Source organism: Ischnura elegans, chromosome 7 (assembly GCF_921293095.1).
Source record: "Ischnura elegans chromosome 7, ioIscEleg1.1, whole genome shotgun sequence".
NCBI classification, from domain to species: Eukaryota; Metazoa; Arthropoda; class Insecta; order Odonata; family Coenagrionidae; genus Ischnura; species Ischnura elegans.
This window is the reverse complement of record NC_060252.1, coordinates 38,847,516-38,867,085: the sequence shown is the minus strand read 5'-3', so window position 1 is coordinate 38,867,085 and position 19,570 is coordinate 38,847,516. Positions and strand designations below refer to the sequence as shown.

Below are 19,570 nucleotides of genomic sequence, written 5' to 3'. Positions count from 1 at the left end.
TTTTTCCATTGTAAATCGCCTTAGAAAGATTTTTACTTCAAGCAAATGTGAGAGCAGCTAACTCTTAACAACATATCAAAATCAGTCAACAAGTACTCTAATTAATGTCTTATTTAAACCAACACATCAAATGTGTTCCAATTCTTTAAAGGCTGCAGTGATTGGGGTCAATTTAAATCCCATGAGATGGCTGCGGATGGGTTGTGTCCATCTATTCAATGAAGCTCCTTTATTTTTATCCCAGTCGAAGCAAATGATTTTTCCTCCATGGAATTTTTCTCGCATTAACCTTTAGCTGCCACATTTAAATTCCTAGTGGTCCCCCTTCTCTGCTGGATTTAATTAAATTTTCCCTTAGCTATTAACGTTCTACTGATTAAGGTAGGTTTCCATAAGAAGCATTCTGGCAGCCTCCCCCTCCCAAAGCACTTCCCTCTTCAAATCACAATAATGCCTATTTTCTTTCATCCTATTTAAAATTCTATTTTATATCTCCTCCTCCCTCATTTACCCAATATTCTACTCTCTGGCACTGTTTTCAACATACTCTCCTCACTAAGTACTCCTTCCATCCATACCCTCTGTCTCCTCCATAAAAAGTGCTACACTTCACATCAGACTCTTCAGTAATCTTTTCTTTCACCTCTTACTTAAAGATACTCTCATAAACTCCATGATGGCCATGTTTGCTTATGCAATTCTCTTCCTGTCCTTACTGGTGGATCACTTTTCCTCTAATGTGCTGCCCAAATATGTAGTTGAATTGCTCAACCTTCTCAAGTTTTTACCCGCCTACTATTACTTTTGAGACTCACATTCCTAGCTCATGATGCATCATTAAATTGCATAACCTTGGTCTTCTAAGTTTCCCTTTAATGCCCTTAAAATTAATGTGCCTGTTCATGCATGGTTGGCATGTTAAGCACTTGCTCATAATAAAGAAAAGTTAGTCCACAGTCATTTCCCTGAATACTCTTTTTCCTCTATTTTTATCACTGTGATAGTGTACTCATGCACAGCTCATTACACTGAAACACATCAGTCCTTCCACCCTCAAAACCTCTCAGGAGGGGGTAACCTTCCAGCAGTAGCGGGGGTCAGAACAAAATGATCATCCTATCTTGTATAAATTGGATATCCCCCAGCCACTCACTGGATCTACCACTGGTATATAGCATACCAATAACATGTAAAATAGGCCCTAAGGTTAGAGCTAATTTGTGTTTAAATTATGTAAATATATCGGAAAATATAACTACATACATGTGTACAAAGCGGCAACCCCCAAAAATTTTGATGTTATATAGTGTGTGTTTCAACCTAATGGAACAGCTGTGGCCTATACCATAGATCCATTGTTGCCTCAGGGTAAAGATGCATGAGGTCTTACATGAATGCATGGAGGAAAATATTTCCCCCTTTTTTTCCCTTCACTTGCTTAGGAAAGAGCCCAATTCCCTTAGCAACTAACTGAAGACATAGTGGTTTACACCGCCAAGTCCTCTCTTTCCCACAGGGACAACACCCTCAATTCTCCTCACTAGACTTTTCAAGCACAGGCTGGCAGGAGTATGTATTCTTCCTTCCCCCTCTCCTCTGTTCCATCACCCAACCACCCTCCCAACACTGCTGTCTTAGCTAACACTGGTTTTAGCCCCTGTACAACAGATCTTCACTCCCACCATTCCTCCTTGTCTATTGTGTTTCTCCTCCCCCTTCCTGAGATCTTCTGAGATGAAGAGTGAAAGTGATTCAACAGGATTAATTTCTCATGTTTTTAGTAGGGGATCAGGTTTGTGTGGTGGCTTAAATGTTGGCTTTCCACACTATAAACTCTGGTTCAAATATCAGCAGTGTCAGAGAATTTTCAGAGACAGTGAGTGCTTGAGTGTTGAGTGAATCTCTGCTTGAGTGTTGTGTGGAGGACTTCAAGCTCAACACTCAGTCTGTTGCATGGGACGTTAAACCGTGGTCCCATTGGCATGTTTAGAGCAGGCTAATATCAATGCCAGGTTACTCTCCATCCTTCCTTCCCCCATGGCATAAATGACCTCAGCTGTCAGTCACATCTAAATACTTTCCTACCTTTTTATAAGTAGCCTTTCATGTTAAACGTTTCCCTTAAGTATGCATTATGTGTATTTTTGAATATGTATCGGTCATTAAGGTGCTTCTCAAAAATCCTAAGCTGTGTTGGTATAGTATGAGCATTTGACTGAATAGGGTAGTTTCCTTCATCAAAGAAAACAAGAGGCAATGATTGGGATTCGTTACTCACCATAAGTGTATTCATAATATTCAAGTTATTTGGTTTTAGAAATCCCAGTTTAGATGAATGTTAATGGTCAATTTTAAACTCATTTGAAAAGGCCAGATTGGCGGCCAATACGATGGCACTACACGTGACGTCACAGGGACCTAGTTGCTATAAGAGTAGTCAGGAGTTTTACATCGTCTGAGATTACCAATGTATGCATGTGGTACTGAGCTCAGGGAAATATCTCTTAAAAATCACTTGTTAAAATTGCCTATGGTCAGAAAGTTTTCTTTGTTTGATAGGGTATTAATAATTCTTATTTAAGCCAAACTCTACCTGTTAGCAGGGTACTCTGCTGTCTGCATCATAGCCTCACAAGGCAGCAGCCCGAACCAGAATGAATCCCCTATGTGATGTTTGCGACTCTCCCATTACTGTGAGATATCTCCTGACAGAATGTGAGAAATACCGCTCTGTGCGCCATCGGCTGAACATCGGAGGAGACCTAGGGCACATCCTAGGAGACGACCCTGATAGTGTCAGCAGAGTGATAAAGTTTTTAATAGAGACCAGGCTAATAAACAGTGTTTAAATTCCAACCTTTTTATAATTTGACAACCCCTTTTATTTCAAAACTTTTATGAATGTTTAAATGTTTTTTTTTAATGCATCTTTTAAAATTTTAGTTTTTATAGATTGTCTGTGGTACAAATGACCTTAATTGTCGAGGCACCCTAAACACAAATACTACTTCTACCAGAATGACATCACACGGGCTTTTCCCAGCATTCATGCTTATCCGTCACGTTTTCGTGCACATGAAAATTTTCATGTTTCGTTTAATCGCAAAAAATAGATATCGTAATTTTAAAATCTATAAGCATGAAATACGTACTCCAAAAGTAATAATCTTTCGATTTAGGCAAAAATGCATACTTTCAGAATAAATATGTTGATTTTTGCTTCATTGCATTGGATTTATTAAAAAATGGTTTAATGATCTTTATTAACGATTAGTTAAGACAAGTATTTAAGATTACTATGATCATGGTCTAGAATCACATTTTAGTTTCTTGCAGAAATAAAATTATGTGATACTTGTTAGGACCTCCCTTTCCCACACGTGAGATTGGGGGATAATCAGATATACCCTCCTAAAAGCCCCACATAATCAATCGGTGCCCCAACTAAGCTGTCATTCATGTGAATTACTTTGAAAACATGCATACACGGAGAATATAATATACGATAAGAAAGTAAACGGAAGAATATTAGAGCTTGAAATACTTATATGAAAATGTTCAAGCCTTTGAAAAATTTTATACTATAATTATATACATATTTTCTGACACCTCGGTAGCGTAACTGGCTAAAGCACTTGACCGGAAATCAGGGGATCCATGTTAAAATCCTAGTCAAGGCAAATGATTTTTTCTCTGAGGATTTTTCTCACAATTTGTAAATCATAGGAGGGTTAAAAAATCTCATTGAATTATAATATGAGTACGTCAAAAAATATCCTGCAATAGTGACTCTATAACCACTTCACTAACATAAAAATTAAATACCTAATCAAGCAGATTAGTAACTTTTAGGAAAATTTCATTTCTATCTGTTGTTCAACGAAATGACATTGGCAATCCATTCCTTTCCCTGGGGCTGTCCTGAGGTAATGCCTCTCTTGAGAAAATCCTCTTCTCTAACATAATGAGGGCTAAGTGCAGTTAACTGTTTATGCAGTGGATGGTATTAACATAAAGGCAACAGACGAAGTGAAGTACCTGGGAGTTACGATAACCTCGGACCTCACGTGGGGAACACATATAAAGAATATTTGCGGCATAGCTCTAAAGAAATTAGGATTTGTCAAGCGTATTGTGGAAGATTTTCGGATGAGAAAGTAAAAGAAAGGTGCTATTTCGCTCTCGTCCGACCGCACCTTGAATATGCAGCGAGCGTATGGGATCCGGCGCAGAAAGACGAACTGTAGAAAATACAAAGGAAGGCTGCGCGTTTCGTCAAAAACGGTTACGGGCGTACAGACGTAGTGTTACCCATATGTTAAGCGAATTAGGCTGGGAGCCATTAGAGACTCGGAGGCTGCGCGCTAGGCTTAGATTGTTTGAACAATTGAGAATGGATATCTTTACAAGCGACACAGAGAACATAATATTAGAGCCACACTATATTTCCAGGTCCGATAGAAGCGATAAATTAAGAGAGATGTTTTGCCGAACGGATAAATATGGGAATTCGTACCCCTGAACCATAAAGGACTTTAATAAACGATAGTCCCAACCTCGTTAGAGCACTTCATTTTTTTTTTTTTTTTTTTAAGCTGTAAACGGCTGGTGTCCTAACACCCCCTGCCACACGCCTTTTAGGCGGCTTGCTGGGTATGTATAATGTAGATGTAGATGAAGTGATCATCCAGCTACAACACAAACTACCAGGGTGGTCGTTCATGAGTGATTATATGTGTCAACAGCCATGGGCAGAAAATGCTGGAGTTTTCCAACCATGTGCAAACATCTCCTTCAATTGAGTTAAGTCGTTTGTCCCAGATAAGTGGCTGTCCCTTATATCTGGTGGCCCCAATAACCAGTACCTACCATATAATGATAAAACATACCTCAATAGAAATAATCATGCAAGTTAAGAGATAACATCTCCCCCATTAAGGATGCAAAGCACTTTCAATTGTGTCATAATTGTGAGTGAATTGAGAAATGCATAAAAAGGCACAACTTCCATGCTGATGAGGGTGTGAGGCATCTCACCACCTGCCAAGCAGTTGCATACTAAGTTATTGGGGGTGAACAAATAGTAATTTCCTATCCAAGATTTGAAACACCCCTTATTATAATTAATATCTTTAATTTCAGTCTGCCCAGGAAACTTTTTGTAAATAGCTGATTGTGAATAGGATAAATTTACTGGCATTATTAAACGGAACTTAAAATTGACTCGCCGATAAAATTGACACTAACTTCAAGTATCACACCTGTGATGACCCAAACTGACAGAAAATTTTGGCTTCCTTGCAGCATGAAAATTAGATATTGTTTGTCTCCTCCACTTGAAATTTCATTCTTGTTGAATTATGAGTATGATGAGCATTAAGTATACACATCTTCTCACATGTTAATAACCTCATTTTTGGTAAACCATATAAGGTTGAAACTATAAGACTTGAGAGCTTTAGTCTTACATGGGGCCCATCATTGATAACGAGCTATATCCAACTTGAATAAGAAAAATCATGAAGAAAGGAAATAATGATATACAAACATTTATTGTCCACAATGATTTATAAAAAATGTCCAAAATTGAAATTTCACTTCATGGCAATGAAATAATTGATGGCACAAACATTGATAGCTGATAAACACTGTAACTAACTCTCAAATAAGGCCTAATATTGAATAATCACTGGACTACTTATTCAGGTGTCGTTTAAACATAATTTTAGGAATAATATAGGTATACCAATAGTAAGATGAGTTTTGCTCTTGACCTCTAATTATGTACATAGACTTGTTCTTAGCATATAGTTCACAATTTGTTTTTAGTTTAAAACACAAGTAAGGCCAATGTTTTGCAGTTCATTTTCAAAGCTTTCATGCAATGAGTTTTTTTTCAGTGCAGCCTGTCTGCAGGCTCTGATGGCCTCCTCTCTACTGCCATGCACCTTCCCCCCCTATCTCGCCCAACTCTGCAAGCATTTATCAGCACAAGTCAGCACAATAGATCTTGGACCCAAAGTTCTGATAAAGATGCTGGCACAAGACCTACTTAGTCACCCTCTGAAATGAAAGCAACTCCCAAACCAGCGGAAGGTGTTACTCCACCAAGAAAGGGTGCTACTGCAGTCATTATATAAAAAATCTAAATTCAACTAAAAAAGTAAAAAAAACAACTTGACTAAAGAAATTGCCCAAAATGTTGGCCTTACCAATGTTTTTAATTATTAAAAAAAATAGAGACCAATACCCCAAGAACAAGTCTAATTATATACCAACAGTGCCATTTATGAAAACAATTGAAATCAAGGTGTTCATATATTACATAAATATATATTATATATATATTTGCGAACAAGGTAGATTACTAGTCCAGTAACCATGACGATCGGCCTACCTACAGCAACAAAACTTGGATCTCACAAAGAAATCCATTATTATAGAAGCACATATGAGACAACAACAAGTGTAATGGAGAAAGGTTAAAGAGCATCATAATCATAAAAATTAAAATCACAGATATGGAATACAGTGAAGAATCACAGACTTAACTACAAAATGCTGGATAAATCACTGTCAACTAAGTAATCCCCTGAAATAACACTTCTGGAGAAAACTAATATCGGAAAGGAAAAGCAATATGTTGGCACATTTCACCTATAACTGACGTAAGGAATCAGGCAAGGTGAAGTGAGGGACTGAAAAACTTTCACTGGACCACCCCTAGTTAATTTGCAACATATAAGAAATGCTCATGCGAGTATAAAAAATCATAAGGGCTCTAGTTCTTAAAACATACCCTAAGCAATCATGACACATACAATCCATTCTCATTCTACTCCCAATCAAATGTCTGTCAAAAAAATCTCCTTCAAAACTTGCAGTCTTTGATTTTTATATCAGCTAATGACTTGCTTCAATTAATCAATAAATGGTATCGTTTATTTTAACATGCCAACAGACAAAAAGGCAACAGATATTAAGAACACCATACCATACAAATACTCCGATTGAGGAAGATTTATTACCTTCACAGACAATTACCAGGCAGAAGCTAAAACTATCAGGCACATTATTCATTTTAAGTTACACCTAGAGGAAGAAATTATGAACTACTGGAGAAAAATAATTTTGAAGCACAACATGAAATAGCAAAAGTAAGGGAAGTTACCACAGGTAAAATAGTAAATAAAATTAAACAGTACTTTTGAATATATACAACTATAAATTAAATTACTAGTTTAAACTCCTTTTAATCGACACTATCATAGCATAATGCCTGTCAAAACATAAATAACCTTATCAAGTTTGTAATAAAGTGATGCAATAACCCTTCCACAACTCTTACACTCATCGCTCACAATAAATATATACATATTTTCAAATGCAATTTGTCTGATACTTTCTTTAAATGCTTTAAGGATTACAAAATTCCCATATTTGTTGGTGCCAGCATTTTTAACAACAACCCCTCCTCTTAAGTTCCTATTACCGATTTTTCATACGGTCAAAATTTCATCATAACATTCTCAAAACAAAAGTGGATCACATTCCAGGAAATTAATCACAAATTATCATACTCCTAATTATCACCACTTGTCCTGAGAGACATCAGAAAATGACATGACAATCTTGTGTCAGACACTCCTTAACTTAAAACTTTTCAGTCTCTCCGCACTAGGCTAAAGGCTTCCATTCCAACAACTCAGATCATTATCATAGATCCAAAACACAAAATGACTTCAGACAAATTCCAAAATCTCAGTCACTCGAAAAATAAGACAAAATGATATCACTTTCAACTAAAATCCATTGATTTTTTTCAAGACAAATGCAAGAATATAACCAAGTTTAAGTGTTCAATAATTAACAATACATATAAAATGCCTGTAAGAATTCTTTACTATGTTCCACTAATCAAACAATCAATTCAAGTCTCCCTGGCTATAGACCACACGAGCAGCTCTCTTGTTGGTATTACTGTTCCTCTTCTTTGTACATATTTTATAAAAATGATCTAAAAATGTTTCCACAATTTAAGGATTCTGAACCGATACTAATTAGTTTTCAGGTAGCATTCAACACTGACATAGCACTTCAAAAATAGTCCTAGTTCAAAGTCATTTATACACTTTTAACATACAGCCTGAAGAAATTACTGTTGTAAGTGTTTTGGCTTCTGCTCATTAAACAATGAGCAGAGAACAGCACTTTCATTTAATGTATCATCCAAAACAGGTTGAGGTCTTGGAGGCTTAGGGATGCACATGGGTGGCAAGTTTGTCATGCTCACTTCTTTCTTGAAAAGCTGACTCAAGTTGCGACCGATCAACTAGAAAAGTAAAATAATAGAAATTAGAATATTGAATTTTCTATTATCAAAATGAACATTTCATATTTTTGGCCTAGAGAAAAAAAATGATAATACCTACAACTATGAATGGGAAGAACTTTTCACAATAGCACTTTCATTTGAAACGTCATCCAAAACAGGATTAGGCCTTTTACGCTTACGGATGTGCATGGGTGGCAAGTTTTTTATGCTCACTTCTTTCTTGAAAAGTTGACTCAAGTTGCGACCTATCAACTGGAATAGTTTAACAAAATAATTAGAATATTTATCTTTTATTATAAAGGGGGCATTAACAAGTGTAACAGGTTCCTTAGACTGCCTTTCTCAGAAACTTAAATTTCTCAGAAAATAATGGTAAAGGATAAGCTTATTGAGCTAATTATTAAGATAATTTAACTCTTTTTTCAGTATCTAGCCAAATAGGCAATGAGTCCACCAAAATTGATTGGTTTGTGAGAAAATTTTGGTAAGAAAACTAAAGTCACAACAGCTTTTACTTCAAATGATACTAGAAATAGTATTCCTAATATTCCTATTAGACTTTATATTAACTATAGGTGGGTGACACTGCACCGCAAAAACCAAAAACTAATCCACATCACTGTATTGACGCAGAGACTGATGCAGGGCTCTCACAAATTTTGCATGATTTTCCACACTAAAATTAAGAATTTCCATGACTTCCGCCAAACGGTTCATATGACCATTAATGCTGAAATTTAAGGAAAAACATGTTTACCTGAAACTAAAATGTTTAATGGTTAACTTCAAAACAAGAATAACAGTTATAAAAAAAAGGATGCTAGCATTGCACAACGGTCTTGGTTCTCAGAGATTAAAAATCAAAAGAGTGAAATCACACAATTCACCAACAGACTACATGGTACAAAACCTACTAATACATGATGTATAACAAGAACCCATTTGTACTAGCAAAGATGAGATTCCATCAAGTGCAATCATCCTACTTGAATTATCTGGCTGCACTCTTGGTTTTATTTGCCTTCAACTCAGACAAAGCCCCCCATAACGAACACTTTCTGGGTTGTTTGGATAGTTCTCCCTTTGTGTCTTCTCTTTGTTTTTGATTAAATTCCCTGTACCAGGCTCTGTACCAAAATCTGTATACCTCTGACCTGATACCATAAAAAATCTGGCAGTGGGGCACTAATGACTTCTCCGCTTGATTTTCTGCTATCATTTCTATATTTAAAGAAAAGTCAAACTCAAGAAAGCTTCTTGATTAGATAGGACATAACCAGGGTTGATAAAAATCATGATTTTTTTCAAAAAAATCATTTTTGTTGATTTTTTTATTTAAATCGGATTTTTTTGATTTAAATGAGATTTTTTTTATTTAAATGAGATTTTTAGATTCTCCATGCATCAAAGATTCAGTTAATTACAAAACTAACTATTTGGGCAGCATAATGGAGAATGATCGTTTGCTGAAACAATAAGAGGCAACAGACTCTAAACTTGATACAACATTTAGTCAATCAGGGGAGAGAACTATGGAAATGCAAATGGTATCAAATTACAAATTAGGCCAGCATAGTACAAAATTGTCATTGGAAGTATCAAATGTGCTATACATATTACGCGGTTCTAAAGCATATGAAGTTTAGAAAAATTCTGTAATTGCAACTTTGTACGGTGCCTACGCTTAGAAGTTAAATCAGAAAACAATTTTTTTTCAATGGATACACTAGTATTCTAACCAAAGCCTTCAACTGTGAGCCATGAACCAGAAGTATGGGTTGAAATGGCAATGCTCAAGCAGTACAATGTATAGGTAATGTGATCTCAGCAGTTAAGAAATCAAGAGGGAGACGAAGTAAGGTGATCTCTGGCCCCAACTAGCTATGTGATGCAATATGTAGTCTTCACCCCTCCAATATCCAAAAATACAAAATGTAACAGTATCTTTATGATTCTCCATTCACCAAAAATTCAGTTATTTGCTAAACTAATTTTTTGGGCAGCATATTGGAGAATGATCATTTGCAGAAACAATAAGAGGCAACATACTCTAAAACAGGTAAGCACCAAGGAAATTCTATCATAAGAATAATTGAACAGCTTTTCATTTTCCCAGCATCATCAGCTGGAGAGGAAAGTCTTTTCCACTTTTAACTTAGTTCATTCAAAATTGCAGAATAAATTAGGACACAATAAAGCTGCAACGCTAGTTGTCTTATAGAAGCATTTAAATGATAGCCATCCAATGTAGGTGTCCTCATTGCACCGTGTTGATAGGAACACTCTATGATAAGTACATGGTTTTCTTTTTGTATATACGAACTTCTCAATATAAAAACACTTGTTAACCATGATTAGTGAGTGACATGAGGTATTTATTAATATCCTACATCACTCACTTTGTCTGTAATTGGCTAAATCATTATAGTGCATGACAACTTATATTTGCTCTTCATGCTGTAAAATATGCAACTTCGTTGTAAAATTTTTGTTTACTCTAATTGTCGAATGTTGTCTCTTTCCTTTATTGTGCCTTCATTTATGTGACATAGTGCACTGCCTTCCCCTTGTAATTAGAAGAAAAAACAATTTTTTCCTTGATCCCACATTTACTTTGGGCTGACAGACAGACTACTCACACTCACTCTCATTAAAAATTGACGCAGGTCATGGAATTTTTCTAAGAATAAAATGTGGCTCAATTTATTATCTGTCAATTTTACTGATGATTTTCTTTGCGCTAATTGTTTTTTCTGTTAAAAAACTGAAAAGTAAGATTTTTAAAAATTTTCATGTTACATGCATTCCTATAGTATCATTTATATTTAACAGCCACCATTGTGCTTATAATTGTCAAATCATTGTATGAATTAAGACATAAAAATCAAAATTATACACGTGCAGCTTCCTTTTCTTGACTCTTTAAAAATCAAACATATAGATCACATTATGATTTAAATCAAATTGATTTAAATCAATCAACCCTGGACATAACTATCATTAGCATAGAACATAAATCCTCATATTCCTCGCAGAATATTCCTCAAAAAGTGATCTATCCTATAAGATTCTCTCCTGTACTCATCGCAAAGGGTGATCATTTCCATGGATGATGTAAAACCATTGAACTCTTTCGTAATTTTCACTCACTCTACTTGATACCCAATGCTTTGATTAGAACACTTCAAGAGGAGAGGAAAGCATACATCAAGATGTAAGATTTCACTTTTTCCCGGCGTATTATGGCGGTGAATTCTTCTCGGGTTTCCATCCGGGTGAGCTCCATCTCCATCGCTGCCGACGTTTCGATAGAATCCTTTTCTATCGTCATCAGGGCCGATGATGATGATCAGGGTCCATCATCGGCCCTGATGACGATAGAAAAGGATTCTATCGAAACGTCGGCAGCGATGGAGATGGAGCTCACCCGGATGGAAACCCAAGAAGAATTCACATACATCAAGATGACTTGCAATAAGACCAAGATAGCAAGAGTGAAAATAAAATCTCCAAGAATATAGTCAATACACAAATATAAAGATATTTATTCTTAGTTTAAAACTTTGCAATTACAGAGACTGCCATTTTTAGAGACCAAATACCCTAGCAGAGGCCATTGGCACACACAACAAAAAATACCTGGGAACCGCAGCCATCAAATTTTTACTGCCGGAGTACATGTCTAACATGAACAGATGATAACCATGCAAAAAGAGCCGTATTCATCTGAATTTACTTCTCCACATATTTGATGAGACAGTTTTTGTTCTTAAGTTATGCATTAACACTAGAGATGGGTCGATTAGCATTTTTCTCAAATTCAAAATCGAATGCAAATAGTTAATTATTTTCCGAATACCTCACTTGAATATCGATTACTGCAATACAGATTACTGAATATGGATTTTTCTACCAATTTTAAATACAAATGACAGTTATAAAAAAAAAAGCTGAACACTTTGTAAGCCATTCTACCCCAATGCGGCTCCTAAATCCTGGCGTAACTATCACCCACGATTACATCAACCTTGCACGCAAGAACTCTAGTCGTTTAGTGCATGCAGCGCCGTCATAGGCAAGTTGACAAGCTACATCAAAGTCGCAGATCAGAGCGGTGAAGAGAGTTCGGCATGGGGAACTGAAAATGATTGGGTGAAAAAATCTGAAAATCCCCGGTTTCCGCCACCAGGAGAACCTCAGTGCCGTGGGATAGCAACATTATGGCATTTCCCACGATCCGCTATCCCCCTCCATTCAGCACTTGCCTTACCCACTCTGACCCTTTCCCCTTCTCTGAAATCAAACAAAAGGTCCCAGCTCGCGCAGGGCAGGAATCGCAGCAATCGTATTAGGAAGACCTTAGCTTCAAAAAAAATATCAAGTTACACGAGAACAATAAAAACCTGTTTCACGCCCTCCCCCCTTTTCTCACCCACTGACCTTTTTCTGGCTACCTGCTTCGAAGTTCCCCATTTCTGGAGGTCAACTGCTGCATGAGTACCATTGGATAATTACATTAGCGCATTTCCCAAGATCTGTAATACCCCTCCATTCAGCACGAGCCCCCTCTGAGGCTTTCCTCTTCTTTGAAATAAAAAAAGGTCCCAGGGATCATATTACGAAGACCAATCACCTATTAGCCCAAAAGGTGTCTAACAATGACTTTCGGCAATTGATATTACACCTTCATTGGATTGAAATATTAGAAGTGATGGGTCGATTCCAAAATTTTATCGATTCCGATCCCGATTCCGATTCTGACATTTCGATTCCAATTCTACCGATACTGATTCCATTGATTCTGATGCCATAGGCTCCAAAAAAAAATATCACTTAATTCCAGGCAATAAGAAAACCACTTTTAAAAATATTACTCTGTGAAAGAGTCAGTTGACAAAAGCATCTTTCATATCATCACTATGTAATTAAAATATAATAGCTAAATTTCAAAACAGAACATACCTGAAAAGTGGTGTTACATGATAGGTATTACTTTAGAATATTGGCACTCATAATATGTCGACCATATATATGTATCCAAACTACAAGGGAGAGCCTTGAGTACAGAAATTCTCATAGCTGCAATAAAGATTGCATACTACGTAGATAAATCATGTAATATTTGGCCCTTTCAAATTCTCAAGCAGAAAAACCAATTATTCTACATGCTCAGCCAGGGGGTTTTGACGTCTCCATGTTACATTATTACTGCCTGCAGAAAATTGCCTTTTGCTACACACTTGTGTGACTGGGCAAGTACTTTCCTACCAAAATTGCAAGAATTTTTGGTAGGAAATTGGAATTTTTATTAAAAATTATATCAACGATTTTTTTGGATCTTGAATCTTCGTGGAATTCAAGTGGACGAAGCGAACTAACTAAAGAACTAAACTTTATTTTGTAGAGCCAAAAAAATTCTATACTTCTCACGTCATTTAATCAACCTTAAAATCTCTTCCTTTTTTCCCTTCAAGAAAGAAACTAAACGCTACAAATGAATATCACATCGGTCGGACGCAGTAATAAAAAAGGCTAAAAGAGCCTTGTGGAGTGAAAACTACCCTTCTGCGCGACTCACCTCGGCAAATGTGGAGAGGGAAAAAGGGTATCGGTTGTTGCCTTTCACGGAAACAGTTCATTTTTCTCTCTCTTAAGCATGCTGACTTAATCTCTTCACTTTACTTCAATACCCGAGGCATATTTCTTATGCGTGGGATGGATTCGAAAAATATCCAATCCTTAGTATTTTCACTCGAGTAATGCGCTAAATGTTCTAGTCGATCTATACATAATCCTTTTTAACATCCTCAGTTTAGTGTTTGAAGTCAATTAAGACGATTATCCATGCTTTAAATGATGATTTTCAAGACTAATGTTTTAAAAACCTTGAAAAATCGGCCTCGGTTACTGAGCCTTAGAGTTCCTCGGCGTGTAGCTCAGCCTTGACGTGCGATTGAAAAATCGCTCTTATTTCCTTCGTAATAAACTTTTTTTTCCAAGATTTCTAATTAGTAATCTTTATAAATCTCTACATTATATAGTGAACCAAATTTTCCGAGTTATATTTTACGTAAACGAAAGATAATGTCTACTTTATGTCAAATTTCACGTGAAAAACGGGTTGGCCATTTTGCGTTGTAAAACAGATGAGAGCCAAAATCTTCATAAGTCATTGAAAGTATAGGCAAAGCACCAGATTAAAGGAATATTGCGTTTTTTATTCCATAAAACTCATACCAACACAACACCACCTGGATAAATTTAAAAAATTTCGAGGATTAACGAGATCGCACATGGTTTTGAAAAGTTGGTCATGTTTGGGCCACTGTATCATCACTAAAGGGTCGTATTTTTGTAAAATGGTATATAAATCTATATCTGGTAATGATTTTTGAGTATTTACGCTAAGTTTCAAGACTCTACTCCCAAAATGGTCATTTTGGACTTTATACCAGCTTTTTCCAATTTTGGACCGGTGTGCGCCGGGTCAGAAGACGATCGGCCGCAGCGGCTGGCGTTAAGGTATTCGGCGCCCACTTCGACAACTACAGGGTATACAGCAAGCTGAATCTACTAGGCCAAGGCATTAGAATGACTTATCGGCTTTAAAAACTGTATTACTACATGATTTTCATGATAGCACTTCCTGTCGGCAGATTGCTGGACCTACTAGCCTCGAAAGCTCTGTAACCTTAACTACTCGACTCGACATTTGTAATGCTACTCGAAACGCTCGAGTCGAGTACCAACTACTCAATCGATTTGAATTTTCGAGTACTTACACATCCCTGGAAGATGTATGTTTTGTTATTACGATTACGTGGCGCGAAAATTCAAATGACTGTTGGAAATGCGGTCGTATATTTTGTTGTTTGAAGTACTACTGGAATCGGAATCGATTTTTCACCTTGGCAAGTACTCGTTTTCGATTCCGGTTCTTGGTCGAGAATCGAGGAATCGAACCGACCCATCACTAAATATTAGTAATGTGGACGTAATTTAAAAAAGAATAAGACCAAACGCGAAGCAATTCTGACTCTATTTAAGCATTTTACGCGAGGAAATAAATGTCAAAATACGACGGAGACTTAGCATTCTGGCGAGACTCAATATGAGCTGCAGAGCTTCTCATAAGTTGATGCGATATTTTTTTCCGAAAACATATATCAAGTTACAATTTATGAGTTGTGCTATAAATCTCCGTTGTTACAGTCACAGACGTAGGGATATTTTCTCAGGATATTTGGTTTCTTCCTGCTAGCAATTCGAATTCATCTTCTTATCTCGTGAGAACTTCCAAAGATGGACTGAAAATAATTGAAGAAAATCCGGTGGAGAAGCACGTGTATTTTGCAAAACGCCTCAAATTGTCCCCTAGCACTTGACAGCAGGAGTGGGGGTAAAGCAAGCTACCAGTTGAAAATAAGAAGTTGCATGAAGCCGAGTATCAGATGGGCATGCCGCTGAAATGGCGTTCATAAGAATGTATACATCAGACAGAAATCCATCGTAGCAGTGTAAATGCCGAGACAGCATGAAATCATTTTTTCGCGAGGTGGTGTGTCCCCTTTGGATATTTGAGAGTGATGTTAGTTGAACCAACTATATGCCCAAACTGTTTCCATAAAATGAAAATATTCCATTATTCAGCTAAATTCCTGTTCGAATCCTTTAAAGGAAATCAAACTTACTCTCCAAAATCTTGTGTTTCCTGATGCATAGGCAACCGAGTCAAACATTCCCGCATTCATTATATAGTACATATTCGAGGTATTCAAAATTCAAGGTATTAAAATATTCGAGCAGTGATTTAATATTCGAATTCCATATTCGAGGTCGAGAAATCTGCTATTCAACCCATCTCTCATCGAAATTGATAACTTCAGGCATCCATGGCACACGAAATACCGCGTGTGTATTGACATGCCACCATAAAGAAATCATTCGATCAGGCAATGAAACAGACACCTAACACCATAGCACTGCGTCCTCCTATTCATTCTATCCTGTGCTATTTTCAATCCTGACAGAAATTGAGTCCGAGCATGCTGTGCCACCTTCCAGGTAAAAAAGGACTTCCAAATACATGTCCTCCAAACATGACCTTAAGTACTCTAAAGTACACTGGATGTAATTTTAAAAATATCCCGACTGCACGTAAGCAGTGATTAACATTTTCCTTCAAAGATCCTTAACCACCAGGTCAACATGAAGCTCCATATACATGAGGCACAACTAGCTATCACTTTTCACCTTAAAAACCTAATACAGTGGAGAATCCCAAATTCTGCACTGCCAGGACTTGAGTGACGCAAGATTTGGGATTTTACCAGATTTTGGGTTCATTGGTAGCCAGGGGCACAGCTAGGAATTAAGGCTGGAGGGGGTTTAGGTGCAACTAATATGTACCGGGGTGTGTGGGGGTATGGAATACCCACCAGGATAAGCGGTAGGTGCGAGATTAATAAATTGTGGAATTTTATGATAAATGGATCAAAATGGTGAGTTTTTACAGCTTGTTGAGGGAATATTTTAATAATCCTTACACTATTCTATTAGTAATATCAATCCAATGAAGTAAAATGGATTAAACTTGAAAATTTCTCTGAGCTCTAGGGGGGGGGGGGTTTAATCCCTCATACCCCCCCCCCCCCTCTCGCTGTGCCACTGTTGGTAGTAACCAGCATCATTAGGAGGCTTCACACCAGAATAATTCTAGACCTGGAGGATGTGCACAAGGGTTTTTTTATATCAAGCAAGGCAAAGGCAAGGAGTAGCAAATTCATCACAAACATGTTTTATAGATAGACCAAACACTTCATTAATCCCAGCAATAAAAAGGAATCACGTCAGTCAAAACTTGTTGTTGAACCTCCACAAGCAGTTTAGCCTGCTCTTCTGGACTTGAAACTTCTTTGAGGCTAGTGGATTTTACGAGTGGCATATGAGCGGTGGTACAGCTTCTTCATGCCTCACAATGCTGTGGATGCTGGTTCTTCCCTTACACATTTCGAGCCACCCACAGCTTGCCTTGAATACTTCTTCGTCCATTGATGATCCTGCCTTCATCTTAATAAGGCAGGCAAGAACTAGTTTTGCCTTCTCAAAAATACTTTAATTAATAGTGTTGAATTGTAATTGTTTCTCATTGAACCACAAGAGAAGCAATCTTTCAACATTGTTGTGAATGCGTAGCCTTTGCAAGGAAACTCTCCAAACTACCTTTGAAGCATCAATCTCACCCCTGTTTTTGAGAATAGTGCAAATCATAGAAGTAGACCAATTATGTGTGTGTGATAGGTCAGCGACACTCACACCTCCATCCCACTTTTCAATGATTTAATGTTTGAATTCTATGGCTATTTTTTTTTTCTCTTACCGCTGTCATCTTGCGGCATTTTCTTTGGGAATAAATGAGTATGAATATTTAAACTTTGCACAAAAAAATACAAAATAATTTGTCTGCATACCACTTTTACAAGTGACAGTAAGATTCTAGCTGGACAAGCCCTAAACAAAGAAGGGTCATTCCATGTCAGTTCACTCAGGCATGACACCTACAGACTCAGATTTTGATGAAACTTGGCAAATTTCATCCTTTTATGTACGAATGAAACAGTGTGAAATATTTCTTGGCTATCTCCACTAGTTTTTTTTCACGACCATTTGAAGTTTGGGTGAAACTGCAGTTTTTCAATGAATCCAGTCTCCAGAGGCACTTGTACCTTCAGAGGGAAATGATTTGCCACAGCCATACTTTTCATCAAATTCTCATGAAAATTTGCAGGTTTACTATAAAAGTCATGAGGATCCCAAATACTAATTGTAAAATATCCACTGCAACCTTTCACTATATCCAGTGAAAATATTTTACACTCTTTCATTCCTACATAGAAGGATGAAAATTGCAAAGTTTCATCAAAATCCGAGTCGGTGGGTGTCATGCTTCGATGAACTGACATGGAATGACCCACAATGATAACTGAGATCCATATGAGGCCACGATATCTCCTTATCACCCCTTCTGCAAAATATTACTCGTTAAGGGAGTGACATTGTTAAATTTGGTTTAGTTCGGTATGTGAATCAATTGTTATGAGAGGTGGTGCTTGATATGCAGAGTTTGACTGCATAGCACATAATATCAAACATTAAATCATATCAAGTAAATAAAACATTATTAACACGATTAAAGTCCCTGTTGATCCATACACAACATGTTTAATATGGTTGCATGAGCTGTCTGCTTTCTACAGAGTCAACTCTGTGAATGCTCGTTACCACGCAGGTGCTCCATCTGTGCATATATCGGGAGTGACTGAAGGAAGAAGACTCATGCCAGTGGAAAATGGGTTTCTTTGCATATTCCACAACAAAGTTAACAACAATCTCCCCACATAGTCTGCCTATACCCTCCACATCACACTTGCGTCTTGGCAGCGAGGTATTGACGCAATATCCTAGGCAGAGTTGAGTCTTCAATTATTTAGAAGAGATCTCTGTTGTACAGTACTTTCTAGCAATCCTACGATCACTTTTTACAATAAGTAATAAAGAACATTTATTTATAAAGTCTTGCATTACTCATGTCAGTCTTCTATCTGATCCACAGCATGCCAAGCCTGGGGCCCTTGCGGTGGGGTCTTGCCCCACCCAGGTAAATCCAGGTATCTGTATGGCATTGGCAGCGCATGTACCAGTTTCTGGCTGGGCAATAAAGTGTTATAAGAATAGTGCATTTCCTGTTATTTTCATGAATGATTCCTTCCGTCAGGAAATGTTTTCCAGATCAAGTGAATAATAAATGACAAGAAATCAACTCATGAAAATGGATCAGATGGAAGACTGAATGAGTAATGGATGACTTTTTAAATGTGTGTTCTCAATAACTTATTGCAGAAAATGATCGAAGGATTTTAAGTACACTACTCAAAGATCTAAACTAACTAATCAAAGATGTTGATAGTCAGCATTATTTGAGCATTTAACATTATTACTCTTCCAATAACAATACTAAAAACAATAAAATAGAATTTATATTTTGCAAAATTAAAACAAACCTTGAGTCATTTTCCATCCTTCAAAACATAAAAACTTCCTCATTGCATACCTACTTCAGATTTTTTGGCAAATGAAATTAATATTAACAAGAGTTTATCCTATCATAACAACCTATTTTTTCCAATACAAATCCGAAGTAGCAGTAAAGGCATTCTGGCTCCGTTTTTAAGTGCC

At 36.9% G+C, this 19,570-nt stretch overlaps 1 protein-coding gene across 4 annotated transcripts in view; it reads right to left on the bottom strand.

The window, feature by feature from the left end:
• Positions 1–5,533: 5,533 nt before the first annotated feature.
• Positions 5,534–19,570, bottom strand: part of LOC124163096 (exportin-5) — a 35,439-nt gene continuing 21,402 nt past the window's right edge. For 2 of the 4 annotated variants that reach the window (XM_046539897.1, XM_046539896.1), the window contains exon 12: positions 5,534–8,332. In XM_046539897.1, coding sequence (XP_046395853.1) covers positions 8,156–8,332 — 177 coding nt within the window. In that variant the 3' untranslated portion in view covers positions 5,534–8,155. Of the gene's footprint in view, positions 8,333–8,428; positions 8,588–19,570 lie in introns of all 4 variants that reach the window. The other 2 variants (XM_046539899.1, XM_046539900.1) reach the window with 2 other exon arrangements.